Raw genomic sequence first — 13,866 nt, 5'->3', positions numbered from 1 at the left:
TTCAGTGGGTTTAAAACAAACCCAATCAATGCACAAGTTTCCTTCCAGACATGACTTTTACTTTCTGGAAGAGAAATACCTAGAGGATCAAGCATGCATCTCCATGATGCATGGAGATGAACAGTCTGCTTAAGTGCCGGATAAACCTCACAGCAGCAAATTCTCACAAAAATCCCCTGGTGACTGGGTTGTGAGTCTCCAAGTCTGCAGCACAGGATGCTTCTCCTTAGGAAACACCTTAGCCCTCATGCTGGCAGAGTTTTGCTTTTCTCTCTCATAGCATCTAGGAAAAACCAGCTCACGCAAAAAGCCTATTTCTCAGTAGCGTTTCTATCCACAAAGTGCTTTATTTTGAACAAAACAAGTTCTAACTCATGTGCTTCCACATGGTATTAAGTTGCTACAGACTTTTTTTTCTTGTTAATAAATGAAGCAATGCCACAGTTGTCCTCCAAATACATGAAACGCTTTTGTCACTGGACAATACTTTTTGTATGTTAAAGGTTTAAAAGGTACCATTAAAAAAAGTTACAAAGATATAAAGATATAAAAAACCTAAGGGACAAAATCAGAGTTTTAGTTCACATCGAGGTATAAAATTGATATTGCTGGTATAGCGTTGAAGGAGAGAGGCATTTGCCTTGCAAAACAAACCTCTTTTTGTCTCTCCCCCCTCCTGCCATTCTCACCATCCTCACACACAAGGAGAAACATCCCCCAGACTCAATTTCAACACCAGCAATGCACAAACATGCAAAATCTTGCCAAAAGAATGAGATGAGGAGAGTTCACAGATGATCTGTTCCTGTGCTGCTCCAGTTTCCTTACAGCATCCCTCAGGAGCAGCTCATTACCATGAGTGGCTCCTGCGAGCGGTATTTGGCGTGTTATATCTACCAGAGAGGTTTGACATCAGGTGTGTTGTTTCTTTTTTTAAATCCCACAGTAAAATTAGTGCAAATTAGAAAGAGGGGGAGGGTTAGGCAACGAGATGCAGGTTTAAGGGAGAAACACAGCAGAATTACTCTTTCACTGTAAGTCCAACATTCAATCTCATTTTGCTTTCAATGGCAAAAGCAGAAGAAAGCAATTCTCAGAGGTCCTTTAGGGATGTACAAAAGCTTCCCATCACCTGTGAATTATTGCAATAGAAATGTGCTTTAAAAAAAAAAAAGGTCTGAGAGGAATTATTTGTGCTATTTGGCCTCCTCCAGGCACTGCGCATGTGAACCATGGAAGAGAGCATCGCCAAACAGAGCTGAAGTTATTGCTCTTGAACACTTGCAGCCCCTCTCGTCCCCATATTCAGTGGCTTTGCCCTTCTCCTGAATCTCTTCTTTTTTTTAGCTGGGGTTTACAGGCATTTGAGGTTTCAGATGAAGCCAATTGTGCTGCTTCTGGCCCTGCACCTGGCTCTCCATGTACAGAAAGGAGCAGAAAAAGCATTTGCAGAGAAGGAGCTGTTTGAGGATGCTGCAAAGAAGCTGCCAAGTCCCATGCATGGGACGGGGCTACCCTGAGTGTGCCGGCACCCCATGAGCTTGAATTTTTTGGGTGACATCCAGACATGGCAATAGATGCATTGAAGCTGCCTGAACTGCTCTGCCTGACGCAGAAGGCTGGGTTGGCTCGAAGACGGAGCAGTCCAGGCAGGTAGGTCCACTCCCACAGCAATGAGCACTTAGGGTTCAGTACAGGATGTCCTTCATGCAAACCTCTTGCATTGTAAGCAGGGTACAGTGCTGCAAACTGCTTCACAGCCTTGCTGGCCCTTCAGAGATCTCTTCCAGCCTTTGTTCGATCATCAGCCGGAGGATGGAGTATCTGGAAAGGCAAAGGAAAAAGCAAAGAGAGCAGAGCCTTGCAGAAATGCTCAATGTTTCCAAGCTCCTCACTGTGTCTGCTTGATCAGAGGTCAGAAATTTTGAAGTTAGGATAAATTCATCACTGGAAAGGAGCCCAGAGCATCTCATGGGATGTGCACAGACTGCTGACAAACTCTGACCTAGGGGCTACCATAGGGACAGGCTCCAGTGCAGCATTTTCAGCAGCTGGGCAGGGAAGGGGTTTTGTGCTGGTGGGAGGACTTGTGGCTCCACACCAAGGTTTTTAACAGCAGAAGCAGCAAGATGGGCTCTTAATCCAAATTACTAAGAAAGCCCTGGATAACACAAAAAAGCAATGTCTCATGTATGCATTAGGGATGCCTGCCTTGCAAGGCTGTACAAATGAATCTTCAGCATCTAATTCCTGCAGCTGAGCCCTCCCACCCCCTCCCCTCCCGTGTCCTATAAGCTCAGCATCTTCCCTTGATGTGCCAGCACTCAGCGGTGAGATGCTAAATACGTGCGTGCATACTTGTGCATCAGCTTCTTCACTTCACGATCTTCCTCCTCCTCCAGCTTCTGAATGAAGCTCCTGAGGACAGGCATCTCAAATTTGATGTACTGAGCCACCTACAGAGGAGAGATGTGCAGATAAATGTCCACCTAATTTTTTCAACCAAGACCGGAAGCCTTCACATCCTGGGAGTGTCATGCGCATCGCCCAACAGTTCATTAAGTGCTATTTAAGCCCAAAATCACCTCAGCTGTGCCCTCATTTAGGAACAAAGCCACAGCAGGGGCACGAGCAAGCCAGCAGATGGCACAGCAGAGCTGCTTCCCGTAAGCAGCACTTCCCTCAGCTGGAAAAAAAAAAAAAATCAATTATGCTAAAAGATGTGTAGCAGGCAGATTTGGAAGGGCTGAAAAGTCAGGAGACAGATGGAGGCACAGCAGATGCTGGTGTCCATGCAAAAGGTGGGCAGTTTTGTATCCCCCTGCAGATAGGAGTTACAGTCTCCTGCTCAGCATTTTTTCCTAGATACTTGTGTCCTTTTTTTAAGCACACAGAGAGATTTTGAGCTCTGAATTTAACTGTTTCCAGGGAATTTTTGCCACTTTGAAAATGATGGAGTGCGCTCCATCCTTCTATAATGTCAAGTGATGGAAACACAGGAATTGTGCCAGCCTTGATTGCAACATTTCCCACTGACGTTAATACATCTTCACAATTACAGTGGGGTCCCTTTGCTCTCAGTTGTTCTTTAAGCACAGAACAAGGTTTTCTGCATGAGAAAGCTTTAAAAGTGGCACAAAACATTGCAGATGGGTGGAAGGAACTGGGAGGCTTTCTCCTCCGTCATGCAAATGAATGGTACAGAACAGGGCTATGCTGGCAGGAAGCTCTGCAAAGCTAACAGCATTTTAGAAAGCAGCCCCTTGGTTACCTGCGATGCTTTAGACAACCAGGAGCATGTGTGCTCCTGCACCCAGATACGGGAAGTAAAGGATGCATGCAGAGGGGCTGCGGTTTCTGCAAAGCAACTTTTGCACCCCAGTCCTTTTGGGGATGCTCACCCTGAGTTAACAGAATGTACAACCACCAGGGCCATCCAATAGCAGAAAGCTTGCCACAATGTAAAACTCACATCATAGGTGACTTCCTCCACCTGGTCCTTCTCCATGAGGAATACCTTGGAGACCTGCTCACAGGGGCCCTGCAGGATGCGGGCGATCAGGGGGTAATCAGTGGCCCTCAGCTTCTGCTTTTCTGCAATGAAAAAAGCACCAGTTTACACCACCAAAGCCACCAGCAGGCTTGGTCATCCCAGTGCTGGGCCCTTCCTGCAGCCTCACCTCCGCTGGTGTGGACAATGTACAGCGCGAACTCCTCCGCTGAGTTCTCGATCTGAGCACAGATGTAAAGAAGCATTACATCTTGATTTTTTTCAAGCCAAGAAAATAAACATCATTTTGTTCTTCCATTACATTTTATATCTATGGAAACTAAGCTCCCTGTTACATCTAGTGCAGAGCAGCCCAAGGATCACCCCAACTTGCCTTGAACTTGTTGAGCAGCAGCTTGAGGACCTGTGGGGTCGTCATCGTGCTGTTTATCCGGACATTGGTGATGGAGCCGTATGCCGGTGTGAACACTGATGTCTAAGGGGCACAACATTCATTTCACCCCCATGAGCACCAAAACCCCCATCCTTTTCCCCCAGAACAGCTTCCACCACCCATCCCCACCCCACCCCAGTGCCAGGGGCAGGAGCCAGGGCTCGCCTTGTGGTTGTAGAAGTGCCCGTTGATGGAGAAGCGGTGGCGGCGGATGCGCCGCTGCTCGCTGGGGGTGCGGGCACTGCCCCGGCGACGCACGCCCACATCGCTCCGTGTCCGCAGCAGCTGTGGCGGCTCCTCTGGCTGCAGCCTCGCAGCACCTGGAAAACCCAGGATGGGGTTAAAGGTATGGATGGACAGACGTTTGCCAGTGACAGTAGGGTGGCTGGGGCAGAAATCACTTCTTTGCTCTGCTTTGGTGCAAGCCACAATACCCCAAACACATAAACAAACAACCTTCCCTGATCTCTTGCCCTGGACTTCCATCAGCCCAGACCACTGGTTTACTTTCCCACAAAGGAGGCTGTTAATTCACAATTACTGCATACATCCATGCTGCTACCTGGATAAAACTTCATCTCCTGGGAACTTGAGCACCTTACTCGCTTTTCCATAATTTAACTTTTTTTTTTCTTTTCCCTTAATGAGAGCGGGAAAATGAGGCCAATGCTTCAGATCTCAGCATGAAGACTGGCCTGGGTCCAGATTATTATAAACTCGCCGTTCATCCATTTTTAATGAACCTCTCCAGCTCAAGCTGATGTTTTAATTCAAAGCATGTCTGCACCAAGAAAATCTCTTGTTCCAGATGCATGCCAGTGACTAAGCACTCACAAGGAGCCATGCACACACATTATGCGCTGATTTTGCAGACTTTTGGAGAAAATAAAATAAAGACTTCTTTCTGTGCATTGGCATATGATTCACGTCATATGCCCAGCCAAAATAGTGCCGGGGTTATTTCTATATATCAGTGTGTTGCAGTTATCGCCCACCAATCTGTAACACGTCTCTAGGGCAAAAAAAAAAAACACAAAAGAGTCATGCATGGGAAGATCAAAATGAGGAAGAGGAAGCAGGAGGACAGAGGGCTGAGCAAGGAGTTTCACAGATCTGTGAGCAATGCAAGGGCCCAGTTCCTTCCCGACTGGGAAGGGGATGAACAGCAAAGCCCAAAACCAAAAGGATTATCCAGCTCTTATCAGCCTCCAGGGTGCCTTTCCTTAACAGCATTAAAAAAAAAAAAAAAAAAAAAAAAAAGCAAGGAACGTGCAAAATGTGCAAAATGCCCTGATTGAATGAGAAAAGGTGTAAGGCAGGTTTTTCTGGTGGGAATCCTGGTTTCCCATTCACTGCTGGGCTTGCAAAAAAAAATAGCGAAGCTGGTGCCAGGGTGAGGAATCTGGGTCCCGGTGGGATTAAGGAAGTGCAGGGGCAGGCAGAGGAATAGCCCTAGTACCTAACCTCGGTGCATGCAGCAACGCGATGGGGAGGGAAAAAACTTTGCAGAAATGTTGACTTCCCCATGGTAACAGCACTTCACAACAGCACCTATTATTCCTCTATAAAAGCAGAACTGCCAGGAAGGGGAAGCAGCAACATCCTTTTCCCTACAATCCCAATAGGCCTTTTTCTTTATCCCCCTATTTCTTTCCACACTCCTCTCCAACACGTCCACCATGGACATTTCCCTGAGCAAAGTCTTAGGAAGAGTCACTGCGATTAAATATAAGCACTTAGGAAATGGCTTGAGCTAACTTAGGGAGGCAGGGACACTGATTGCTACCAAAAAAAGAGCCAATTTTATACTTTTACAGATACAACTGGAATGTAAGGAAGCTGGTGCAGAGCATGGCACTGCTCACAGTGGTGCAGCCAAATCCATCTCTGTCTCACCAGTGCTGCTGATGGTGCCCTCCGTGTTCATTGTGGCATCCACATCTGTAACCTGGATGTCCGGCAAGGTGCTGGGCTTCAGCACCAACCTTGGAAAAAAAAAAAAAAAAAAAAAAAAAAAAAAAGGAGGTGCATCATTACCAGGCAGTTGCAAAGGAATTAAAACCATAATAATTTGCCCTCCAAGCCTCATGCTGCTATGTTGTCAGGAGGGAAGGTAAAATACTCCATGAATCCATCCACAACTGGAGAATGCGGTTTTCCCACCAGCTTTGCAGTTTCAACCTGCCCTTCTCATGGCTTTGCCCCTCAGCCAGACCAGAGCATCCCCAAAACTGGGGGCAGTGAGGAGACTGGGTGCACCTAACTACACCAGGCTGATGTTTAGAGCAGGACAGGTCCAGCAGTGCAGTCACCCCCTTCTTACAGATCTGGCACATTGCAAAGCACCTGCTAACCTCCTGCAGGGTCTCTGCACAGTATATTTCCACTAAAAATCCTGGATCCTGCACATTTTTTTTCCATTTGTAGATGTCTAAGTGATGAGTGAAAAGCATGCAGAAAAACCCACAGACATGCTGCTCTTAGTCACTTCTTAAGTGACCATGATGCAGCCCAGGGTCCCACGGGTGTCTGCAGAGCACAGCTCAAAAATCACTGTCCTGGAGAAATTACTTGTGTCCAGATCAAAATTCAGCATTAATCTTGTTTTGTATTACAGTTAAAACTGAGGCTATTTTGGAAGGATCTTCTTGATGGCAAAGGGGTCTTCTTGATTTGCAATAGGGGTCCTTACAGACTGAAACCCAGTTACTTTACTGGGACCTGCCCTCTCTGGGCATTGCATGTTGGAATACAAGGAGTTTTCCTGCATAAAGCAATGACTGAACACAGCCTGCGAAAGACCACCTTGGCCACCACAGTCTGATTGCTGAACACATTGGGCTACGTGGATGAAAAGCAAGTATTAACAGCCCTCAGGTCTCATCTTCATTAGGATAAATGATGTCCTCCTTCATTACAGCCACCCAACTGTTACCGTGTGACCAAATCCTTTCAGAGATGGTAACTGTGATTGCATCCAGGCAATGGCTGCAAAGCACAGCCTGGGGCCACTCCTTTTCCTGCACTCACCCATGCGCTCCCAGGTTGCAGCCCGAGTGCCAGGAGGAGGAGGAGGGTGGCGGGCGGATGCGCTGGTTGTCATCCTGCATCTGCAGGCGGATGGGCCGCCGCAAACCCCACGAGATGTTCAGCAGCCCCTCAACGATGAGCTCACCTTCCTCCTGCACAGAGCAGAGAGATGGGCATCACTCTTGCCACCCATACAAATCCTAAAAGATGCACTGGGGAGGAACAGTGTGAACTGTATGGGAGGTGGGTTATAAAGAGACCAGAGGGTGGTGGTCAGCGGTCCCAGTTGGAGGCCAGTCACCAGCAGTGTACCCCAGGGGTCAGTCGTGGGTCCCACCCTGTTCAACAGCTTCAAGAATGAGCTGCATGACAGGGCAGAATGTGCCCTCAGCAAGTCCACAGCTGGTCCCACAGTGGGAGGAGTGGTTAATGCACCAGGGGGCTGTGCTGCTGCCAAGGGGGACCCACAGAGGCTGGAGAAATGGCCTGAAGGAACCTGCCGAGGTTCACCAAGGGGAAGTGAAACGTCCTGCCCCTGGGGAGGAACAACCAGCCTGGGGAGGAACAACCAGAGACACCAGGGCAAGCTGGGAGCACCCAGCTGGAAAGCAGCGCTGCAGAGAAGGCACTGGGATCCTGGAGGACACCAAGTTCAACACGAGCCAGCAACATGCCCTGACCGCAACAGAAGCTAACAGTGCCCTGGGCTGCAGTAGGCAAAGTGTCACTAGCAGGTCAAGGGAGGTGATCCTGCTCCTCTGCTCAGCTCTGGGGAGGCCACACCTTGAGAACTTTATCCAGTTCTGGGCTCCCCAGTGCAAGAGAGCATGGCCACACTGGAGAGTGTCCAGCGAACCAGCAGCCAAGCTGGTGGAAGGACTGGAGCATCTGTCCTTTGAGAGTCTGTGTCCATCCGTACCCGCAGGAAGGTGTGGAGGGGACAGAGCCAGGCTCCTTCCAGTGGTGCCCAGTGCCAGGCCCAGTTGCTCTGGGCACACACTGAAGCCCAGAAGGCTCCCCCTGAGCATCACGAAGTGCATCCGTGCTGGGAGGATGCCAGAACCCTGGCACAGGTCCCCAGAGAGGTGCCAGAGCCTCCTCCTCTGAGTCTTCGCACCTGGCTGGACGTGGTGCAGGGCTCTGGGTGGCCCTGCTGGAGCCGGGTGGGCCCACATGGACCCAGGGGTCCCTTCCAACCTTAATCATTCTGTGATTCTGTGGGAGAGTAATGGGATTTGGGTCTTCAGTTGCTCTGGTGTACCCATATATAAGCAAGTATCAAGGAATGTTGTTATCACACAGTTCTTGGACCTTGCAAATCCAAATCGAACCAGACATTCTCGTTTCACCATTGAGCCTCTCCTGCCAGAGATACACACCTGCTTGGTGCTGGCCCCAGTTCCTTACCTCCCGGTGCCTCAGCTGCAAATTCTGCCCTTCGTAGTAGATGTTGTATGTCTTCAAGTGCAGTAGCAGCTCATTTCTGCAAGAAAAAGATGAAAGATACCGAGAAAAGGAGGAGAAAAGCAGGTGTGAAGGCCTCATTTGGGGCAAATTTGGGTATTTCACTGCCTCTAGAACTCCTTTATTGGGGATATCTGCTGTGGGTTCAACCACATCCCTCTGGCCACCAGCAACCATGGTTTTGAGGACAAGCTCCCACATAACCATGCCCTTCTCCAGGCTCGCAAAAAGACATAAGAAAACCTCAGTGGAGTCAGTGGAAAACAAAGCAAGGCTGAAAATGTAAAATTTAGGAGATCCTAAGCCTTGGGGTCATGCTGGAGTCACAAGTTGTCACAAGTCCATCAGTTTTGATGTCAGACCCCAATCTCATGTTCAAATTAAAAGTCTGAGCCTGCTCCAGCTGCAGACACATAAAGCTAACAAGATGATAATAATAATAATTAAAAACAAAAACAGGATGTTTAAGTACAGCTGTGTATCACTGGGAAACAGTGACTGATAGCATAAGACAGTCATTAATTTAACTGGCCTGACTGATTGAGTTTAAGGGTGCTCAGTATCGTTGGATCAGTAAAAAGAAGCACAAATCACCAGGATTTGAAGTTATGAGAAAGAAAAAAGAGGGAAATATCACACATATGCTCTATCACCTCATACTTGAAACTTAGGAATTGATTGCTTCTTTACCAAAGCATAGAAGAGCAATGACTGAGCTAGAGCTGATCAAGACTTCTTCAGCACAAAGCATATTTCAGCAGAAATTCTGTTTGAGCAAAACTGAATGGTTTTAGAACAGCTGGACATGTTCCTAAGAAAAAAAAATAAAAATCACTTTAATAAACCTCTCTAGCACTTTTGTTTTAAAAAGAAATTGCTGTTTCCTGCCCCGGAATGTCTTTTTGTTTCCAAATCCAGACTAATCATGTTAAAAAACAGAACGTGAGGCCAACACAGCTGAAACAACCAATTCGAGCCGGGTTGACCACTCTCCCTAAAAGGCAAAACCCCTGGGAATTTTGCAAATAACTGCCCACCTAGCAGCATCACACATATTTTTGCATTACAGCTCCACTGAGCATCTTACTTGGAGATGTATTTGTCTTTTCCACAAGGGACCAGGTATTCGCAGCTGCCGTAATCCATCCTCACGCTCCTCTTTCATGAGAACTGAATGGCAAAGAGACAAAAGCAGCGGTGTCAGCCTGTGTTATTGCACCTCTGATATGCACTCATAGCAAATGGGAAACAGAAATTTGTTTGGATTTGTAAGAGCTCTTAGGCTGTGGTGCAGCAGCTGCAGACATGGGAAAAATTAAATGCTGCTCTTCCACCTAAACTGCTGGGTAGGGCAGCAGGAGGGGAAATCAGATAAGGTGAGAACCATTGTAAACTCACTGAAAATTTAATACTGGCAGAGATACGCTTACTCTAACATTTGCATTTCGAGCAGCCTCCATCCACAGACTGTCACAGCTATACAAGACCTGGGTGGAAATGTTACAAGTGGAATTTGCTGCTTTCCTCCATTTCTTTTTATAATTTTGTTATGGAGCTCTTGACAGGTAGGTCCGGATCCAAAATCAGGCAACATACACAAAGGCTGGCTGACTTTCAAAAGCAGTGTGTCCTTGCTCCTGCATTGGTTTCTCTCTTGTTTTTTAATACAATGTTCATTGACTTTTCTTGCATTCCCTCTAGTGCCAAAATATCCCCCTCTCTCTCATACACTCAGAAACTGTCCCAGCTGTCTGACTGTTAAGTGGCCTGGCCTTTAAAGTGCTGCAGACCATAATCAAATGATTTGGGTGAAACACTCAGGATCACCCATTTGCTTGGAACACTTTGCAAAACCAGCACTTGAGAGAATTTGAAGTGCAGCTTTGGGATGATTTTAGGCCATGAGCAGAGGCTTTCCAGGTCATGCTTTTTCCTGTGTGTTTGTGCAAATCCATGTACAGGTAGTCTCTAATGTCACTGAGGTCTCTACATGCACTCCTCTCCCTTCCCTCATACAGAAAGCAAAAAAAAAGCATTTGATGTACAAACTGCAGTTTCCTCCACTTCCTGCATTGCCCAGCACTTCACAGCCCCTGCACACTCCCAAAGCCCCAGGAAACAAAACCGTTTTACTGCAGAAAAACCACAATGATGTCCAGAGAGATAAATGACTCAACCAAGACCATATTGCAAAACCTGTGTCAGAGGAAGGCACTAAACCCAAAAACATAAGTGCAGCAGCAATCCCTGCTTCGTACCACAGAGCTCTGTATGCTTGCTTATAGCATTTAAACTGTATGCAACAGGAGAAATATTCTGCTTTGTGCTTCAATGCAGAAAAGAGGTTGCAAAAGCAAAGCCCACATTTAAGCTGACAGAAACGTGGGGAAGGGCAGGACGAGCCTCCCTGCAGAAAGCAGAAGAGAAACCCGCCTGCAGAGCTCATGCCTCACAGCGGAAAAGCTGACAAAGCTGTGCACTTCCTGACAAAGCTTCTGAAGAGTTGTGGTGCTGCCCCAAGCTGTTTCAAGGCAAAGCCCAGCTGCAGATGCATGCCCAGAGTGCCTTTTCCCCATCCACACTGTTCACTGGTCTTAGCAGGAATAGGCAAAGAATTTAATAACCCTATGTACATATTAAAAATTATATAGAGAGGGGACTTTGCATCCTGCTTTTGCAGGAATACTGATGAATCCCAGCACCAGCAGAGCATCGGCATGACACCCAAATTTGGGGTTTATGCAGAGCACGGGCAGCTGTGATACATGGGCTGGTGTTGATGTCTTGCTCATGGGTATCCTCTGAAACCAGATGAAGACTGGGTGGAAATTACCACTAAGGAAGGATTCAATTACATGGCTGCTTGCTTGGGTCATGCAAAAGTGTTGCCAAAAATATCAAATTGGCCAAAAACCCCCTTTGCATTGTAGCTGTGTAAGGGGTGGAGCCTGCTCTAACAGGAGGGAGTTTCACTTCTAGTATCATGCTGATAAGAAGGGGTGAAGCCAAACCCATTTTACCCTATTGAGGTAAAATCCAGGCATTCTGAAGCAGAAGGGGAGCCCCAAAAAGCAGGTTTGTGCCCTGAATGCTGGCGCTGAGGAGCTGGGTTTCCTGTTTACCATCTTGCAGCCCAGCCAGCACTACCACCTTCACCTCCATTATCACATCCCCTTCCGAGCAGCCAGAAACAGGGCAGATTCTTCCTTTTTTGGCTCTTGAGAGCATCAGGCTGTGCGTGGAGCAGCATGGCAGCCAACAGAGATCCCCAAACAACGACTGACAGATTTTCTGCTATGGCTTTGGCAAACCTAGCAGCACTGGAAATCACCAGAATTAAATAGCTGGAAGCATGCAAATTGCCCAGCTGGTTACTCAACCTCTGCAGCTTGGCATGGTCAGAATTTCCAGGCATCCCCATGCATCAATTTCCCGTTTTGATGCATTTCCTTCATGTCTGTCACAGGCTGAGATTTCATCACTAGTTTACAGAGCAGCCCGAGGGCTGTATCAATACTTTAAATTAATCAAATCAATGGTCTCTGCTGCTGTGGCAGGAGGACTTAGCACTCTTAGCCTTCAAATATGACCCATCAGTTGCTGTCACCATTGCTTTCAAACCCAAACATGCCCCTCCTCCCCCTAAAAATAACCTTCCTAAGATCATATCCCTGATCCCCACAGCCCCATCTGCTCCACAGCGCAGACCAGGATTGAATGCCTGATTTTGCAGAGTTCCTGGAGAGATGCCCAGCTCAAAGTCACCAAAAAAAAGGGGGGGGGGGGGGGCAGAATTAGAAAAATAATTAATTATTGCATTTTTCAGTGGGAGAGAGATGGTGCAGCCCTGCTCCTGCAACGAAGGGTTGTTTTCTGGGACTGTTTTCTTGACCCCCTCCCATAGCTCACTGCCACGGATGCTCCAGAGTGGGAGAGTGGTTTCAGCATGGCTGAGTCCTCCCCCAGCTGTGTGAGGGATTGTGGGAATATCCCACTCCCTGGGGATGCTTCTCCTGCCCAAACCCTGCCCAGGGCATCATGGGGCGGGTTTCAACCCGCCCAACAGCACATCCATCGATCCCAACACAATCAGAGGCAAAGCAGTATCTGAAGGTGACAATTCCCTTGTAGGCACAGGGAGCCTCTAAGAGAGCCTCACTCCATGCTGGGCAGCGGCTGCATGGTCTCACCCTGTTCTGGCAGATCCCGGCTGTGCTTTGCTTGTGCAGCAGTGATGGTGCAGGGACAGCTCTGGCCCAGGCCCTGTTTTCGAGCTGGGATTTCTTCTGAGTGGTCGTGCTAAGCGTGAAGGTGCAGCAGCTCCATTGTTTTCCAGTGCTGCTATTGTTCGCCAGCACAATTGTTCAGCTCCGTCCTGCGAAGGGAAAGGAGGTGAGCGGTAAGAGGTGGCAGAGATGCCAGTGGGCGATGCTGCCCAGACTGCGGGCGAGCTTCGAGCACGGGGACGAGCCAGGGGATGAGCCAGAGGACGAGCCAGGGGACACCCCGCCCGTGCGCTGCAGGTCAGGCCCCCGAGCAAAGCCAGCAGCCCTCAGCGGCTCCTTGGGGGCCGCAAGGAAGGAGCTGGGGGCGGTCGCAGCCACGGGCCTGTGGTGGAGGCGTCGTGCCCAGGTGCGGGGCCCTGCGGACGCCCGCGGCTCCCTCCCAGCCCGCAAAGAGCAGTGGGCTCCGAAAGAGAGAGCGAAGCCCGGGACGTAGCGGTGCCACCCCCGGGCTGGGGGGAGCCGCCCCGCCGCGGCTGGGGCTGCGGGGCCGCCCTCCGGGGCACCCTCCCCCTGCGCTGGGGACGGGGACGGAGCGGGATGGCGGCCGCCCCGTCCCTCCCGCACTCACCCGGCCCCGCTCCGCGCCGCTCCGCCGCTGCGTGGGGCCGCCCCTCGGCGGGGCCGGGCGGGGCGAGGCGGGGCGAGGGAGGGGGAGGGAGCCGGGGGGCGCCCCGACCCCAGCGCCACGGCCGGAATCCCGCAGGACGCCGCCGTCGAGGGTCGGACTCCGTGCCCGGGCCCCAGGGGCAGCCCGGCTCCGGCAGGGGGGCGGAGGCGGGATGGGGAGCCCCGAGGGCGGCCGGCGGCAGGCTCCCAAAGGAGAGCACAAGTCCCGTGTGTGCAGCGGGACTGCGTTCCCGGAGGATGCCGCATCCCGAGTACCACGCCTGGGTTCCCAGAGGATGCCCCATCCCAAACAGCCAGCTTGGAAACGCTCCCATGATCGGCTCCAGCTCCGTGCGGAACGCCCTGGAGGACCTTTTCCAGGCTTCACCACGCAGCTCAAAGAGGTCGATTCACCCTTAAAATGGCTGTGATACCGTGTCACATCCATGCACGCATCACACTGAGCCCTTCTGTTTCTGGGACAGCGCGGGGCTGTGTGCTGTCAGCACAGCCAGGCCAGCATCCTGTCCACAGCT

At 49.7% G+C, this 13,866-nt stretch overlaps 1 protein-coding gene across 4 annotated transcripts; it reads right to left on the bottom strand.

Moving 5' to 3' along the window:
- Window positions 1–327: 327 nt before the first annotated feature.
- RASSF2 (Ras association domain family member 2) lies at window positions 328–13,352 on the bottom strand. Of its 4 annotated transcripts, none has more exons than XM_084499191.1 (12): window positions 13,293–13,352; window positions 12,629–12,813; window positions 9,526–9,608; window positions 8,382–8,457; window positions 6,975–7,126; window positions 5,841–5,929; window positions 4,110–4,264; window positions 3,885–3,986; window positions 3,681–3,732; window positions 3,473–3,594; window positions 2,359–2,456; window positions 328–1,824 (listed from the first exon to the last, which is right to left on the bottom strand). In XM_084499191.1, exons 3-12 carry the CDS (start codon window positions 9,582–9,584, stop codon window positions 1,755–1,757), a joined length of 975 nt encoding a protein of 324 aa, XP_084355317.1. In that variant the 5' UTR covers window positions 9,585–9,608; window positions 12,629–12,813; window positions 13,293–13,352; the 3' UTR covers window positions 328–1,754. The 4 variants fall into 4 exon arrangements, with proteins under 4 accessions (XP_084355317.1, XP_084355315.1, XP_084355318.1 ...); XM_084499189.1 differs by lacking the exon at window positions 13,293–13,352 and adding an exon at window positions 12,910–13,260; XM_084499192.1 differs by lacking the exon at window positions 13,293–13,352 and adding an exon at window positions 13,047–13,260.
- Window positions 13,353–13,866: the final 514 nt, after the last annotated feature.

This window comes from Aythya ferina (genome assembly GCF_964211825.1).
Source record: "Aythya ferina genome assembly, chromosome: 27".
Lineage (NCBI taxonomy): Eukaryota > Metazoa > Chordata > Aves > Anseriformes > Anatidae > Aythya > Aythya ferina.
This window is presented reverse-complemented; position numbering and strand designations above follow the sequence as displayed.